Source organism: Gasterosteus aculeatus, chromosome 10, assembly GCF_964276395.1.
Source record: "Gasterosteus aculeatus chromosome 10, fGasAcu3.hap1.1, whole genome shotgun sequence".
In the NCBI taxonomy this organism is placed as follows: domain Eukaryota; kingdom Metazoa; phylum Chordata; class Actinopteri; order Perciformes; family Gasterosteidae; genus Gasterosteus; species Gasterosteus aculeatus.
Genome location: NC_135697.1, coordinates 18532814 through 18547103, shown reverse-complemented (window position 1 = coordinate 18547103; position 14290 = coordinate 18532814). Strand labels below are relative to the sequence as shown.

At 42.6% G+C, this 14290-nt stretch overlaps 2 protein-coding genes across 11 annotated transcripts in view; both read left to right on the top strand.

The window, feature by feature from the left end:
* The window catches only part of LOC120826751 (regulating synaptic membrane exocytosis protein 2-like), a 30617-nt gene extending 28141 nt beyond the window's left edge, over positions 1 to 2476 (top strand). For all 10 annotated transcript variants that reach the window (XR_013450918.1, XR_013450917.1, XM_040189278.2 and 7 more), the window contains 5 exons: positions 63 to 198; positions 289 to 401; positions 499 to 600; positions 847 to 986; positions 1407 to 2476. Coding sequence is in view for 8 of the 10 variants with exons in the window: in XM_040189278.2 (XP_040045212.2) it covers positions 63 to 198; positions 289 to 401; positions 499 to 600; positions 847 to 986; positions 1407 to 1595 (680 nt within the window). In the remaining 2 variants the exon portion in view is untranslated. The remainder of the gene's footprint in view (positions 1 to 62; positions 199 to 288; positions 402 to 498; positions 601 to 846; positions 987 to 1406) is intronic.
* A 3850-nt stretch (positions 2477 to 6326) lies between these two features.
* Positions 6327 to 10395, top strand: LOC120826754 (uncharacterized). The gene is made up of 2 exons (XM_040189296.2): positions 6327 to 6776; positions 8357 to 10395. The coding sequence occupies exons 1-2, from the start codon at positions 6491 to 6493 to the stop codon at positions 9844 to 9846; spliced, it is 1776 nt and encodes a 591-aa protein (XP_040045230.2). The 5' UTR covers positions 6327 to 6490; the 3' UTR covers positions 9847 to 10395.
* Positions 10396 to 14290: the final 3895 nt, after the last annotated feature.

Below are 14290 nucleotides of genomic sequence, written 5' to 3'. Positions count from 1 at the left end.
AAGATGCCAGCTCAATTCACATATTCTTCTCCATGTCACCTCCTCCCCCCTTATTTATCTAGAGGAAGAGAAGAAGAAGAAGGTCGTGAGACTCCCTGTCCAAAGGAGTGTAGAAACAGGTCTAGCCGTCGAGTTTAAATCTCGTTTTACTCGACAGCCGAGCCGCGACCCGGACGCCGAGGACCCCAAACCTGGAGCGTGAGATCCTCTTTCTACAAACTCGCTCTATTCTCTCTGGTTTCTGAGGTGTGTCTTGTAAATTCCTCACTCCTCCTTCTGTCGCTGCAGTCTGATATTTCCAGGAGTGAAGTTGGCATCAGATAAACAGTTCACCGGCTTCCTGGACGGATTAGGTCCCGCCCAGCTGGCTGGACGCCAGACTCTGGCCACCCCCTCCATGGGTAAATTACCTATGAAACCTTGTGTGCACTGGAAATGAGACTGTTATCGCTGACGTTATATAACATGAGCCTCCCTGATTGGCTGATTGGTGGTCAGGTGACATCCAAATCGGGATGGTGTATAGGAAGGAGCGTCTAGATGTGGAGGTGATCCGAGCCAGAGGGCTTGTGGGTAAACAAGGCAACAAGAACACTCCAGGTAATAATAATAATAACACACACTATACTACCATAATGTACTACACACTATCATTCTGTACTTTATGTTATCATACTGTACTCCCATAATATACTACGTGCCATCATACTGTACTACATACTATCATAATGTACAGCATGCTATCATATTGTTGTATTCTTCTCTAATTTGTAAAACTGTAATATTGATATTGCAATATTGACAAAGATATTTATAACTGTTGATCCTGCATGTGTGTGTGTGTAGCTCCATACGTGAAGGTGTATCTGATGGATAATGGGAAGTGTGTGTTAAAGAGAAGAACTCGGCTGGCCAGAAAATCCCCCGACCCCCTTTACCAACAACAGCTGCAGTTCGAAGAAAGTCCTGAGGGAAAAGTACTACAGGTACTTCATGAAGACATTCTAACATCAATCATACTCATTTATTTATTTTATGTGTCTATTCATTTATTTTGCAGGGACAATGCACACCAATTAACAGTTGTACTGTAAGTGAGCCAGAGGCTGATTGCCATCCGCTGTCCCCGGCCAGATGTTTTTAAGGCAGCCTGAAATAAAAAAAATCTCAAAATGAAATGTTATTAAAATTCATAGCCAAACGGTCATTAACGAATAGACAAAACCAATACACAGTATAAAAATCATTATACACATCCATAAGACGTGAAGAAGGGACGCATGAGTACCTTGTGACATAGGTGTCTGTCTGTCCGTCTGTCTGTCTCACTCTCGCTCTGTCTGTCTGTCTGTGTTGCTCTGTCCGTCTGTCCCTGTCTCTGTCCGTCTCTCGCTGTCTGCCTGCAGATTATTGTTTGGGGTGACTACGGCCGGATGGATCATAAATCTTTCATGGGAGCTGCTCAGATTTTATTGGACGATCTGGATTTGTCAGTAATGGCGATTGGCTGGTTTAAACTGTTTCCTGCCATCTCATTGGTGGACGCCGCCCTGGCCCCCTTGACCAATAAGGAGGTGGAGGGCACAAAATCGTAGAATCAGGAGAAGGAGCAACACTTTGGTCCCAAGGATTCTCTGCTGCTGCATGTTGGCATCACAGCGATGGATTTAAAGTGTCACACAGATGTAAGGGACGGAGGGGCCACACAGCAGAGGATACAGGGGCCCAAACTATGGAGACAAATCCAGGTCAAAAGTTTTGATCATTTGAAAAACAAATGTTAACCTGAAAGTTTAAGTTTTGTTGTTGAACATTTAAAAATACAACAATGAACTCAAAATAAAAGTAGTTGGACGAAAAGTATTTTACGGTTGAATGTAGTTTTGAAAAAGATTTGTTTTCCTTCACTTACATATTTTGGATATTTGCTGCATTATATTTTTTGGTTGCAGATTTTATGTTTTCAGATTCAAATCCTATATTTTCAAGTTTCAGATCAGGTTTTTACATTCTGATTTTTTTTCACATTCAGACTTTTGACCCTGATGTGCGTATGGGGGGCCGTACATCAAATGTTTAATTTTGTTATTAAAGCTGTTTTGACCAAAAGGATCAAGATTATTATAAATGACTTCATTTTATGACGAAAAAGCCGAAAGACGTTTAAGTCAGAGAGTAAAAAGTATGAAATAAATACAATAATGAATAATAGATACATTTCTATGTGATATGTTGCAGCAAAGTGTTTATTTGTATTTATACCTTTTGAAGACCTCACAGACTCTATATCAACCATCTACAAGGTGACGTCAGTATGTCTTAAACAAAATGAAGGATTAAAGGTTCTGTAAAGGTTTTTTCTTTTGAATGTTTCAACATTACAAACTCAAATTCATTCATTTTTTCTTCTGTTGAATATTTACTTCCTTTACGTTCATTTTCTGTCATAAGTTCAATAAATAGTTGATCAATAATATTTTCCTAAGAGTTTACTCCACCTGTTGTTCTGGAGGGTGAATTGCTCTGCAACACACGCAAGACTTTAGAACCATGAAGTGAAACGAGTGTGTAAAGACGCATGCGCGCGCCTTAAGGCCATGTACCTTCAGCTAAAAGCAATGATTCAATCTCCAGGCAGAAATATTCCACCAATACTGTCAATAAAAAACCCAACAGCAAACACATGTATTAACAAGGACTTCTTATGTTTCTATTGCATAGGACAGAATCGCTGTTCTCCTTCAGCTTGATGCTGCTTCCTCCATAAAACACTACTAAATATAAAGTTAGTTCATAATCATACAACAAAAGGAGCAAAGCGAGTTCAGTTTCTTTGTGTATTCATTCGGTAACGTTACTGACTTAAAGTGATATTTCAGGTTCATAACTTCACTAATAACAACAGGCGAGCTGCCGTTAACAGCGCAGCGGCTCCCGGTAACGTGAGCTGCTCGTTGTGTGTTTGTTATAAACGTGTGTTAGTTATAAACGTGTGTTTGTTATAAACGTGTGTTAGTTATAAACGTGTGTTAGTTATAAACGTGTGTTTGTTATAAACGTGCGTTTGTTATAAACGTGTGTTAGTTATAAACGTGTGTTTGTTATAAACGTGTGTTTGTTATAAACTTGTGTTAGTTATAAACGTGCGTTTGTTATAAACGTGTGTTAGTTATAAACGTGCGTTTGTTATAAACGTGTTTGTTATAAACGTGTGTTTGTTATAATCGTGTGTTTGTTATAAACGTGTGTTTGTTCTAAACATGTGTTATAAACGTGCGTTTGTTATAAACGTGCGTTTGTTATAAACGTGTGTTATAAACGTGCGTTTGTTATAAACGTGTGTTTGTTATAAACGTGTGTTATAAACGTGCGTTTGTTATAAACGTGTGTTAGTTATAAACGTGTGTTTGTTATTAACGTGTGTTATAAACGTGCGTTAGTTATAAACGTGCGTTTGATATAAACGTGCGGTAGTTATAAACGTGTGTTAGTTATAAACGTGTGTTTGTAATAAATGTGTTCTAAACGTGCGTTTGTTATAAACGTGTGTTATAAACGTGCGTTAGTTATAAACGTGCGTTAGTTATAAACGTGCGTTAGTTATAAACGTGTGTTTGTTATAAACGTGTGTTATAAACGTGCGTTTGTTATAAACGTGTGTTAGTTATAAACGTGTGTTTGTTATTATCGTGTGTTTGTTATAAACGTGTGTTTGTTATAAACGTGTGTTATGAACGTGCGTTTGTTCTAAACGTGTGTTAGTTATAAACGTGTGTTATAAACGTGCGTTAGTTATAAACGTGCGTTTGATATAAACGTGCGTTAGTTATAAACGTGTTTTAGCTATAAACGTGTTTGTTATTAACGTGTGTTATAAACGTGCGTTAGTTATAAACATGCGTTTGCTATAAACGTGCGTTAGTTATAAACGTGCGTTAGTTATAAACGTGCGTTTGCTATAAACGTGCGTTAGTTATAAACGTGCGTTAGTTATAAACGTGCGTTTGCTATAAACGTGCGTTAGTTATAAACGTGCGTTAGTTATAAACGTGTTTTAGCTATAAACGTGTTTGTTATTAACGTGTGTTATAAACGTGCGTTAGTTATAAACGTGCGTTAGTTATAAACGTGCGTTTGCTATAAACGTGCGTTAGTTATAAATGTGCGTTAGTTATAAACGTGCGTTTGCTATAAATGTGCGTTAGTTATAAACGTGCGTTAGTTATAAACGTGCGTTTGCTATAAACGTGCATTAGTTATAAACGTGCGTTAGTTATAAACGTGCGTTTGCTATAAACGTGCGTTAGTTATAAACGTGCGTTAGTTATAAACGTGCGTTAGTTATAAACGTGTTTTAGCTATAAACGTGTTTGTTATTAACGTGTGTTATAAACGTGCGTTAGTTATAAACGTGCGTTAGCTATAAACGTGCGTTTGCTATAAACGTGCGTTAGTTATAAACGTGCGTTAGTTATAAACGTGCGTTAGTTATAAACGTGCTTTAGTTATAAACGTGTTTGTTATTAACGTGTGTTATAAACGTGCGTTAGTTATAAACGTGCGTTAGTTATAAACGTGCTTTAGTTATAAACGTGTTTGTTATTAACGTGTGTTATAAACGTGCGTTAGCTATAAACGTGCGTTAGTTATAAACGTGCGTTAGTTATAAACGTGCGTTAGTTATAAACGTGCGTTAGTTGTAAACGTGTGTTTGTTATAAACGTGCGTTAGTTATAAACGTGCGTTTGTTATAAACGTGCGTTAGTTATAAACGTGTGTTTGTTATAAACGTGCGTTAGCGATAAACGTGCGTTAGTTCTAAACGTGCGTTTGTTATAAACGTGCGTTAGTTATAAACGTGCGTTAGTTCTAAACGTGCGTTAGTTATAAACGTGCTTTAGTTATAAACGTGTTTGTTATTAACGTGTGTTATAAACGTGCGTTAGTTATAAACGTGCGTTAGCTATAAACGTGCGTTAGTTATAAACGTGCGTTAGTTATAAACGTGCGTTTGTTATAAACGTGCGTTAGTTATAAACGTGCGTTAGTTATAAACGTGTGTTTGTTATAAACGTGCGTTAGTTATAAACGTGTGTTTGTTATAAACGTGTGTTAGTTATAAACGTGCTTTAGTTATAAACGTGTTTGTTATTAACGTGTGTTATAAACGTGCGTTAGTTATAAACGTGCGTTAGCTATAAACGTGCGTTAGTTATAAACGTGCGTTAGTTATAAACGTGCGTTAGTTATAAACGTGCGTTAGTTCTAAACGTGCGTTTGTTATAAACGTGTGTTAGTTATAAACGTGTGTTTGTTATAAACGTGCGTTAGTTATAAACGTGTGTTTGTTATAAACGTGTGTGAGTTATAAACGTGTGTTTGTTATAAACGTGTGTTAGTTAAAAACGTGTGTTTGTTATAAACGTGCGTTAGTTATAAACGTGTGTTTGTTATAAACGTGTGTGAGTTATAAACGTGTGTTTGTTATAAACGTGTGTTAGTTATAAACGTGTGTTTGTTATAAACGTGCGTTAGTTATAAACGTGTGTTTGTTATAAACGTGTGTGAGTTATAAACGTGTGTTTGTTATAAACGTGTGTTAGTTCTAAACGTGTGTTTGTTATAAACGTGTGTTAGTTATAAACGTGTGTTTGTTATAAACGTGTGTTAGTTATAAACGTGTGTTAGTTACAAACGTGTGTTTGTTATAAACGTGTGTTAGTTAAAAACGTGTGTTTGTTATAAACGTGTGTTAGTTATAAACGTGTGTTAGTTATAAACGTGTGTTTGTTATAAACGTGTGTTAGTTATAAACGTGTGTTTGTTATAAACGTGTGTAGCACATTGATGTTCAGAGGAACAGTAACATGGACCCGGGGGGGTTCAGGTGAGAGTCCGGCTCCGGGGCTGTATGAGGGGGGGATAAGGGAGTTAACGTTATCACTAAGCGCAGTTTAATCTAGCGTCTTATGTGCATTTAGAAACACGACATCGGTTGTCACGTAACTTAAGCAATTTCATAAATTAAAATGTGATGTTATATATTATAATATTTCTATCGGTAGATATTCGAGTGATTACATTTATATGACTTAACGTTACATTTAGTGAACGCCTCCGTCCTGACTACAGTAAATCCTCGTCGGCCCGCACTGCATGCTGGGATATTCTGGGCCGCGGAGGACAGATCAGATGCGTCCTCCAAACCGGCTCCTGGAGGACTGCGTCCCTCGACCGCGTTCGGGGGAGCCGACGGATTGAGACAAGCGAGTCTCAGCGGAAGTGACGTATGCGGTCGACGAACGCGTCCTTAAGGATGCATCCAAGCGACTTGGAGACACCGAGGAACAAATGGACTGTTGTTCGCCCTCCGGTCCGCCAGAGTTCGCTGTTCGCTTCGCTTTCCTCGCAGCGAACTGTCGTCGACGCAGAACTCCGTGCGTGTGTTCGCGGTCCCGCTGGCTCTCTTTGTCCGCAGAAAAGGAGCAAAATGTGCGCCGTGCGGCTGCTGCGCGTATCGGTACGCGAGCGGCTCGGCGCCGCCGCCGAAGACGTTCTGCTGCGGGTGGAAAAGGGAGAAGAAGCGGCTGAAGTCGCGGCACTGAGAGCGCTGCTCACCGAGCGGCTAGCGGCAGCTGCGGAGGAGATTGTCGGTCTGTTCGAGGAAACCGTGGCGGGATACGAAGAGCGAGCTGAGCGCTCAGAACGGGAGATCTGTCGCCAGAGGAGGCTGCTCGACGCCGTGCTGAAGCCCCAAGTCAAGCTGCACCGGGCAGGTCAGTCACCTCCGCTTCGTGTAAATGCAACACGGTTCTAATCGTATTAAATCATTGTCGTTACACTTTCAGATCTATTACTCTGAATGGACAAACACGCTGCATCCGCTTGCTGCTGAATTAATACGATATATATATATATATATATATATATAAATATATATATATATATATATATATATAAATATATATATATATATATAATTATATACCGTATTAGTTGAGGGCTGCTGAGATGTTTAAATAACATCTGGTATTTCTATGGTATGAAATGATTACAAACAGTTATTTGACATTTCTGTCGTAGGAATTTAATGTATTATACATATTTACGTTGTTTATTCTGTACACACAGTCTGTCCATCCTCCTTTGTCTCTCACTAATGCTGCGTTCACACCAAAAGCAAAGCGAACTAGTTGTAGTTATTAGTTTGTCTTCATTCGCTTCATACGTGCCAGTAGCTTGTCTCCGTAAAGACGGTCATCATTTCCACCGTCCACCATGGACTCCACTATTTCTGCTCTGTACTTGTTGTGGAAATGACCAACTGCCTTCCAGGCGTTCAGTCTGCGTGGCGCCTCCGTGTCTCGAAAAAATGTGAAAATATTTCAACGCTTTTTTGCGGCCCAATTTTCTGGGAAGAGGTTTCTTTGGGTTATTAAGTATTTGGTTGTGGGACGTGGACTCTCGCTGGTGCCTGGAGAAAGTGCCTTGACCTTGCATGGAATCCGCCCTCGCGGATAATTTGGTTCGCTTTTGGTCTGAACGTAGCACAAAAACGCGACGCGTCATTTACGCTAGACTGAACGTAGAGGCGGCGTCGCTTATCACCCTGAAACGGTTCAACTTTCCGCCATTGTTTTTCCCCTGCATCATCGGGTCGTATGCTGTTTGTTAAAAGTACGAGGTCACGCTAGAGGAACGAGGTCACGATAGAGGAACGAGGTCACGATAGAGGAACGAGGTCACGATAGAGGAACGAGGTCACGATAGAGGAACGAGGTCACGATAGAGGAACGAGGTCACGATAGAGGAACGAGGTCACGATAGAGGTACGAGGTCACGATAGAGGTACGAGGATGTATCGTACAGCTCGGAGTGTAGTCAGTGACGACCTAGAGCATCTAAGCTGATTGCAGCATCACGTCATTTTATTGAAGTTAAAATATTTCAACCTTGTGTTTGGCCCTTTGACGCGTATTCGCCTGAACGAGAAACTCGCCACTCGATAGCAGCTTCTCCTGGTAACCTCCCCACCAAAGGGTTTCATTTTGGGGGGATTTTTCTGTGCCAATGTGAGCGTTTCAGCACAGAGGATGGCGCATGTGTACACTGTAAAGCCCTTTTTATACACCTGATAATTAATAGATGAGTTACACAATAACATCAATATTAGCTGGTGTTGCAGCAGTGTGATTGGTCCTCCGGTCTAACATATTAAAAGCTGTGAGCGACTTACGTTGGCTAATAGTTGAAGTGTTGAATTGATGCTGAAAGAGAGCAGTTCTTTGTTTCAGTTAACTTAATATCACACGGCTCTTCAGTGTAAATATAGGGCACATCTCCTGTGTCTCCTTAGAGCTCCCGCAGAACCACGCAGACCCCCGGCCTTCACCAGACCACACAGACCCAACCTGGCCAGAAGGCGAACCGGTCAGCAGTGATGGTTCCTGCCTGTCGGAGCCGGGCTCTCCTTGTCCTCCCAGCCATCCCTCAGCTTGCAGCTCTGCTGTCTACAGCGACTGTGTTCTGGACCAGAATCAAGCCGAACAACGTCAGAGTCGGAGACCTTTGTGGAAAAAGAAGCGCGGACGGGCGCCGCTTGCCTCCAGGAACAAACGGAAGAGGTCAACTCCAGCTCAGAGTTTTAGCTGTCACGTGTGCGGCCGCTCTCTGCAAGGGAAAGGGTTCCTGCTCAAACACGTCCTGCAGGTCTGCGCTGAGGACTCCGACTGCTGCTGCGGTTTCTGCGGCGTGCGGTTGGACTCCGCTGCCAACCTGATTGCTCACCTGCAAACACACCAGCTGAAGAGTAAAACCTGTTCCTTCTGCGGGAAAACCTTTCAATCCATTCTGGCGCGGGAGCTCCACATGCGACTGCACACCGGAGAAAAACCGTACAGCTGCGAGATCTGTGGCAAGAAGTTCAGCCAAAAGGGTAACCTGTCGTCACACATGCGCATCCACGCCACAGAGAAACCCTTTAAGTGTAAAGAGTGCAGCCGGGCCTTCTACCACATGACGTCTTTAGAACGTCACATGCAGGATCACAATGGAGAGAAGGTGAACACCTGCAGCATCTGCTGCCAGAAGTTCCCAAGGAGGCAAAACCTGCGACGACACATGGCAACTCATCAGAAGGATGCCGTCGACAAAACAAAGAGGCGCCGCACATTGGTGCGGTCGTACCAGTGCAAAGCGTGCGGGGATGCCTTCGACAAGAGGACCTTATTGCTGAAACACGTAGAGACTCACCTGCAGGACCCGGACTGCTCATGCGGACTCTGTGGACACCAATACGAGTCCGCCGTCAGCCTTGCCGCTCACCTGCACTCCCACCGCGAGATTGGCAACACCTGCCACGTCTGCGGGAAGTCTTTCGGCGCTCAGGCGGCACTCCTGATGCACATGAGGATCCACACCGGAGAGAAACCATACTCCTGCAGCTCCTGCGGAAAGACCTTCAACCAGAGCGGGAACCTGAAGACTCACTTGAAGACCCACACTGGAGAGAAGGCATTCTCTTGCAGCCTCTGCGGGAAGGGGTTCACCCAGAAGCAGACTCTGGACACTCATGTCCGCTTCCACAACAAAGAGAGACGCTTTCTGTGCCAGGTGTGCGGAAAGGGCTTCATGCAGGAAGTGGACCTGAAGAGACACATGCTGATCCACACCGGGGAGAAACCCTACAGCTGCAGGATCTGCAGCAAAAGCTTCCAGGCCAAACGATCGCTCAACGGACACCTAAAAGTCCACGCAGCTGAGAGTAGGGAGTCAGGCCCGGAGCTGGACCGCACCTTGGATCAGCAGAGGACAGACGGACTCTACTCTGGCTTCATCCAGCTGTAGAGCTCCAGAGGACAACCTTTCTACGCGTTAACGACTGAAACTGGGATCAACCAGCTTCAACTCTTCAATTGAATTTAGTGCAGTACTGTTTGGTACTCGACACTATCCTTTTAATGCTCTTACTGTAATGTGTCCATAGAACTGAGTATGTACTAGCATAGGATTGAAACCTGCCTGAAAGTAACGTTAAATCTCAGGATCTTGATGTCTGGCATCGGAATTCAGAACTGTTGTCTGCCCAACGCTGGCAGTGTAATTAAAACAACTTTTATACACAAACGTTGTTGACGTGTTTATGATGCCTTTTAATGTGGAGCCTTAACTGTGGACGATTTGGTTGCTGTCGTCTCTGTGAGAGTGACGCTGGACTCTATTGCTGCTCTAGAGAGGAGAATGGTAACTAGGAGTAAGTTTGTTCCTTGGTAGAACTCTCAAACCAGCGACTTAAAGCAAACTGTGCAGAAGCTCGAATGGATATGGCGTTCCAACAAATTGGAAGAATCGAATTGAAAATGGCACACCCATGATAAAAAGTGTAATAACTCTAAATACTTTGTCTATTTGTACAATTTCTTTTTGTGGGGATGTAGGGGAACCCAAGTGAGTGCTAAAATGTGTGACAATCAGTTTACATGTTACTGTTAAACAATATATCAATAGTACACAAAGGTTTGAATTTTTGTCCAATACTAATATTTCTACTGTCCAATGCTTCTAATCGTCAATACTTTGGTAACTTTAAAGGTTCTGAACATTAGTAATAATCAATCTTCAGTACTTCTAAATATCCTAATGTTAAGTACATATAAATTTACTAATGTACGTCCATCCATCTTCAAAGCCGCTTATCCTTCATGCGGGGGGACTGGAGTCAGCCCATCAGGTACACCCTGGTTTGGTCATACAAACACTCACACTTCCATCCACTCACCTACGGGCAATTTAGACTCACCAATCAACCTAATCCCCAGGGGCCGGTATTTCAAAATGATCCCACAGGATTAATCCTCCTGGATTGGATTAAATCCTTATCAGATCCTAAAAACGTGCATTTCAAAGCAAATCTGATCCTGAAGATTCAGATTTGGTAATCCTGACTTTGATCCGGATAAAACACTGCTGTTGAGTATTTCAAAACTTGAAATCTGGATCAGTTTGATCCTAAAAATCAGGATTACCCTGATCCCACCTCAGAGGTGGATTTGAGGGAGATTACATGTTATGGTTCGAACAGTTTGAGTGTAACTGCTCCCAAAGTTCTTTGTTTGATACAGAAGCTACACTTCACTGCTGTTTGATCATTGTTCATTTTCTTTGCACGTTCCTTTCTTTTTCATAAAATATGAATGAATATGAATGCCTTATTTAAGTAACAGTTTTTTGTTAAGTTCTGCGTAGGTCTGTGTTAACTGGCTGTCCTCTCTTTCCACAGACATCTGTAAAGAAAAACAAATATTAAGGTTTTAGGGCTGTCCCTTTAGTTGACAACTGTTTCCTAAAAAGATATGTACAACACATTTTAAAATCTACACACAATGCCTTGCGAGTAAATGCATTCAGATGTGGACTGTGGACCGTGACATACAGACGCTAGCCTATTTACCAACCTGTTCGCTCCTTAACACAGACGTCAATGGAGCAGCGCTAGCTCGCATTAGCCCGAACTCAGCTTTATTTAAGATCGCCGAGCTCTTCTTTCAACTTTTTGCTGATTTACGTAGCTGGTTAACTCAATATAATGATTGCCTTTCATCTAGTCTCAGGACGCATGAACACTGACCAAGACTATACTTACATTTAGAGACAATAGTTGTGCAAGCTTCCCCTTTTTTCTGTAACATATTCGCTCCTTTTTCCTGTTTCCTGCCTGTGATCCAGGGGGCGGGACGGATTTGGACATCCCAATCTGCCGGTGTCAGGATCACTCTGATCCAATCAGGCAAAGTTTTGAAATACCGTGATAGATCAAGTTGATCTGTGGCTGAGGACGGGGATTTGGTTATCCGGATCATTCTGATCTGGATTACAAGTTTTGAAGTACCGGCCCCAGAGCATCAGGTCTACAACATGAGGAGAACACGTCCTCTTCTCACTCAGAATGAGGTACTGATTCAGGCTCTTGTCGTCTCCCTCCTGGACTACTCTCGACTGTGGGTGAGTGGGGAGCACGGTCGTCCTCCAATCAGAGGGTTGTCGGTTCGATCCCAGGCCCGGCTAACCCGCATGTCGATGTGTCCTTGGGCAAGACACTTAACCCAACATTGCTCCTGTAGCTGCGACTACAGTGTGTGAATGTTAGTTAATGATGGCAGGTGTCACTGTGTGTGGTTCTCCTGCCATCAGTGTATGAATGGGTGTGAATGGGTGAATGATGTCATGTAGTGTTAAAGCGCTTTGAGTGGTCGGAAGACTAGAAAAGCGCTATACAAGTACAGTCCAATTACCATTTACCATTACTACTGTAACTCTCTCCTGCTGGTCTCCTGCTACCACCATTCCACCTCTGCAGCTCATCCAGAATGCAGCAGCTCCACTGGTCTTTTACCTTCCTAAGTTCTCCCTCACTCCTCCACTCCTCCGCTCTCTTCACTGGTACCGGTGGCTCATCCAGTTCTAAACACTGGTGCTCACGTACCATGCTGTGAATGGATGGGGTCCAGCTTACATCCAGGACCTGGTCCAACCCGACATCCCGACCCGCACTCTCCGCTCTGCATGTGATAAACTGCTTGTTCCTCCTCACTGAGAGCAAAACACTCGACTAGATCTCCACTCTTTGCTGTCCTGCTCCTAAATGGTGGAAGGAGGTCTCTGAAGACATGTGGAGTATTTACCTAGAAAATAGGCAGTCCTTGAAGTCTTCTTTATATGCGAGTTGAAGGTCATATCCTGGTCGAAGAGAACTCCCAGATTCCTGACGGTGCTGCTGGGTACCAGAGCAATTCCATCCATAAAAACTGTATCACGTGACAGCTGGCTTCGAAGGCGCTCTAGGCCTATCAGGATAACTTCCGTTTTTTCTGAGTTTAGCATCAGGAAGTCAGACATTCTTGAAGTCTAGCTGGTCAGTCTCTTCTGGTTTGATCGACAGATACAGTTGAGTATCGTCTGCATAACAATGGAAGTTTATGCAGTGTTTCCTGATAAGATCGCCCAAAGGAAGCATATAGAGGGTAAATAAAATCGGTCCAAGTACAGAACCTTGTGGGACTCCGTGACCAACATTGGTGGTCCTTGAGGATTCACCGTTTACAAGCACAACATTAGGAACCAGGAACCAGCTGGTGATGATGTAATGATGATGTCAAGTTAACTATTTAGATGTTCTGAGTGATGATCTGAGTACAGCCAGGTGTGTTACGAATTACGAGATCAAGCAATTTGTCTGTTTATGATGAGTTTTATTTCCGTTTCTGTTGCAGACGAATGAATAAAAGATGTTCTTAAACAATGTTTCCTATAAAGCTGTTGTAAATGTCTTAATATTGAGATGTAAGAACAGAGTGCTTTCATTGTGAAGACTTGTTTGTCGCCTTTCTCTCAGACGTCCTTGTCTCTTTGCCTCTTAGTATTGTGTCCCTGTCACTCCTTTTGGGTCCGTCAGTCATTGTCTTTTTGTCCCCCTTTGTCTCCTTGTCTCTCTGTTGTTGTCTCTTGGCTGTTGTCTTTCAGCATCTCTTCCTCTCTTTGTCAAGTTGTCTTTGAGTCCACTTTCTCTCTCAGTTGTTTGTCTTTTTGGCTCTCAGTCGTTCGTGTGTGTGTGTGTGTGTGTGTGTGTGTGTGTGTGTGTGTGTGTGTGTGTGTGTGTGTGTGAGACAGAGATCATTTACAGGAAGAGGTACAGAGAGGGAAACTGTTACAAAGTGACTTCCTGGTCCACCCTGTTAAAACACACTCAGTGGGTTGTGTGTTCATTAACTTTATTAACAACACACAGTGCGTCTGACTTCACAATAAATGTGTTTTATATGATACAGATTAAAATAAGATCACATACGATCTCATTATCATAAGTGAAGAGTGTAATACTTTTAGTACCTTATATCACATCGTGTTGATCCTGTGATATTAAAGGTACTGATATTACAGTGTGAAAGTCGTATCGTTTTTATAGTACTGATACCTTTTAAAAAAGAATCTGTGCCGAGGGGCCCTGTGCCTGTAGGGGGCCACAAACACGGTGGACCTATGAACCCTCTGCTTGTTGTAAAATAATACGTTGTTTATGTGAATCGGAACACTTTATATTTCCACTTAAAACACATACTCGCACACAAACACTCGTATAAACACGTGCACACAGACACACGTACATACACAACACAAAGAGAACATAAACATATTATATTGCCCCCCCTCCGCCTACGGTAATTACATTTTCTTTCCGACGAGTCCGGGGGGACGTGAGACGGGCATGCGCACATGCACAGTCATGTCCTCCGCA

Bases quoted from the DNA above. Each gene is read 5' to 3' on its own strand.
- LOC120826754 (XM_040189296.2), top strand. From the start codon at position 6,491: ATGTGCGCCGTGCGGCTGCTGCGCGTATCGGTACGCGAGCGGCTCGGC. The intron at 6,777-8,356 runs GTCAGTCACCTC...GTGTCTCCTTAG, and splicing joins AGTCAAGCTGCACCGGGCAG to AGCTCCCGCAGAACCACGCA.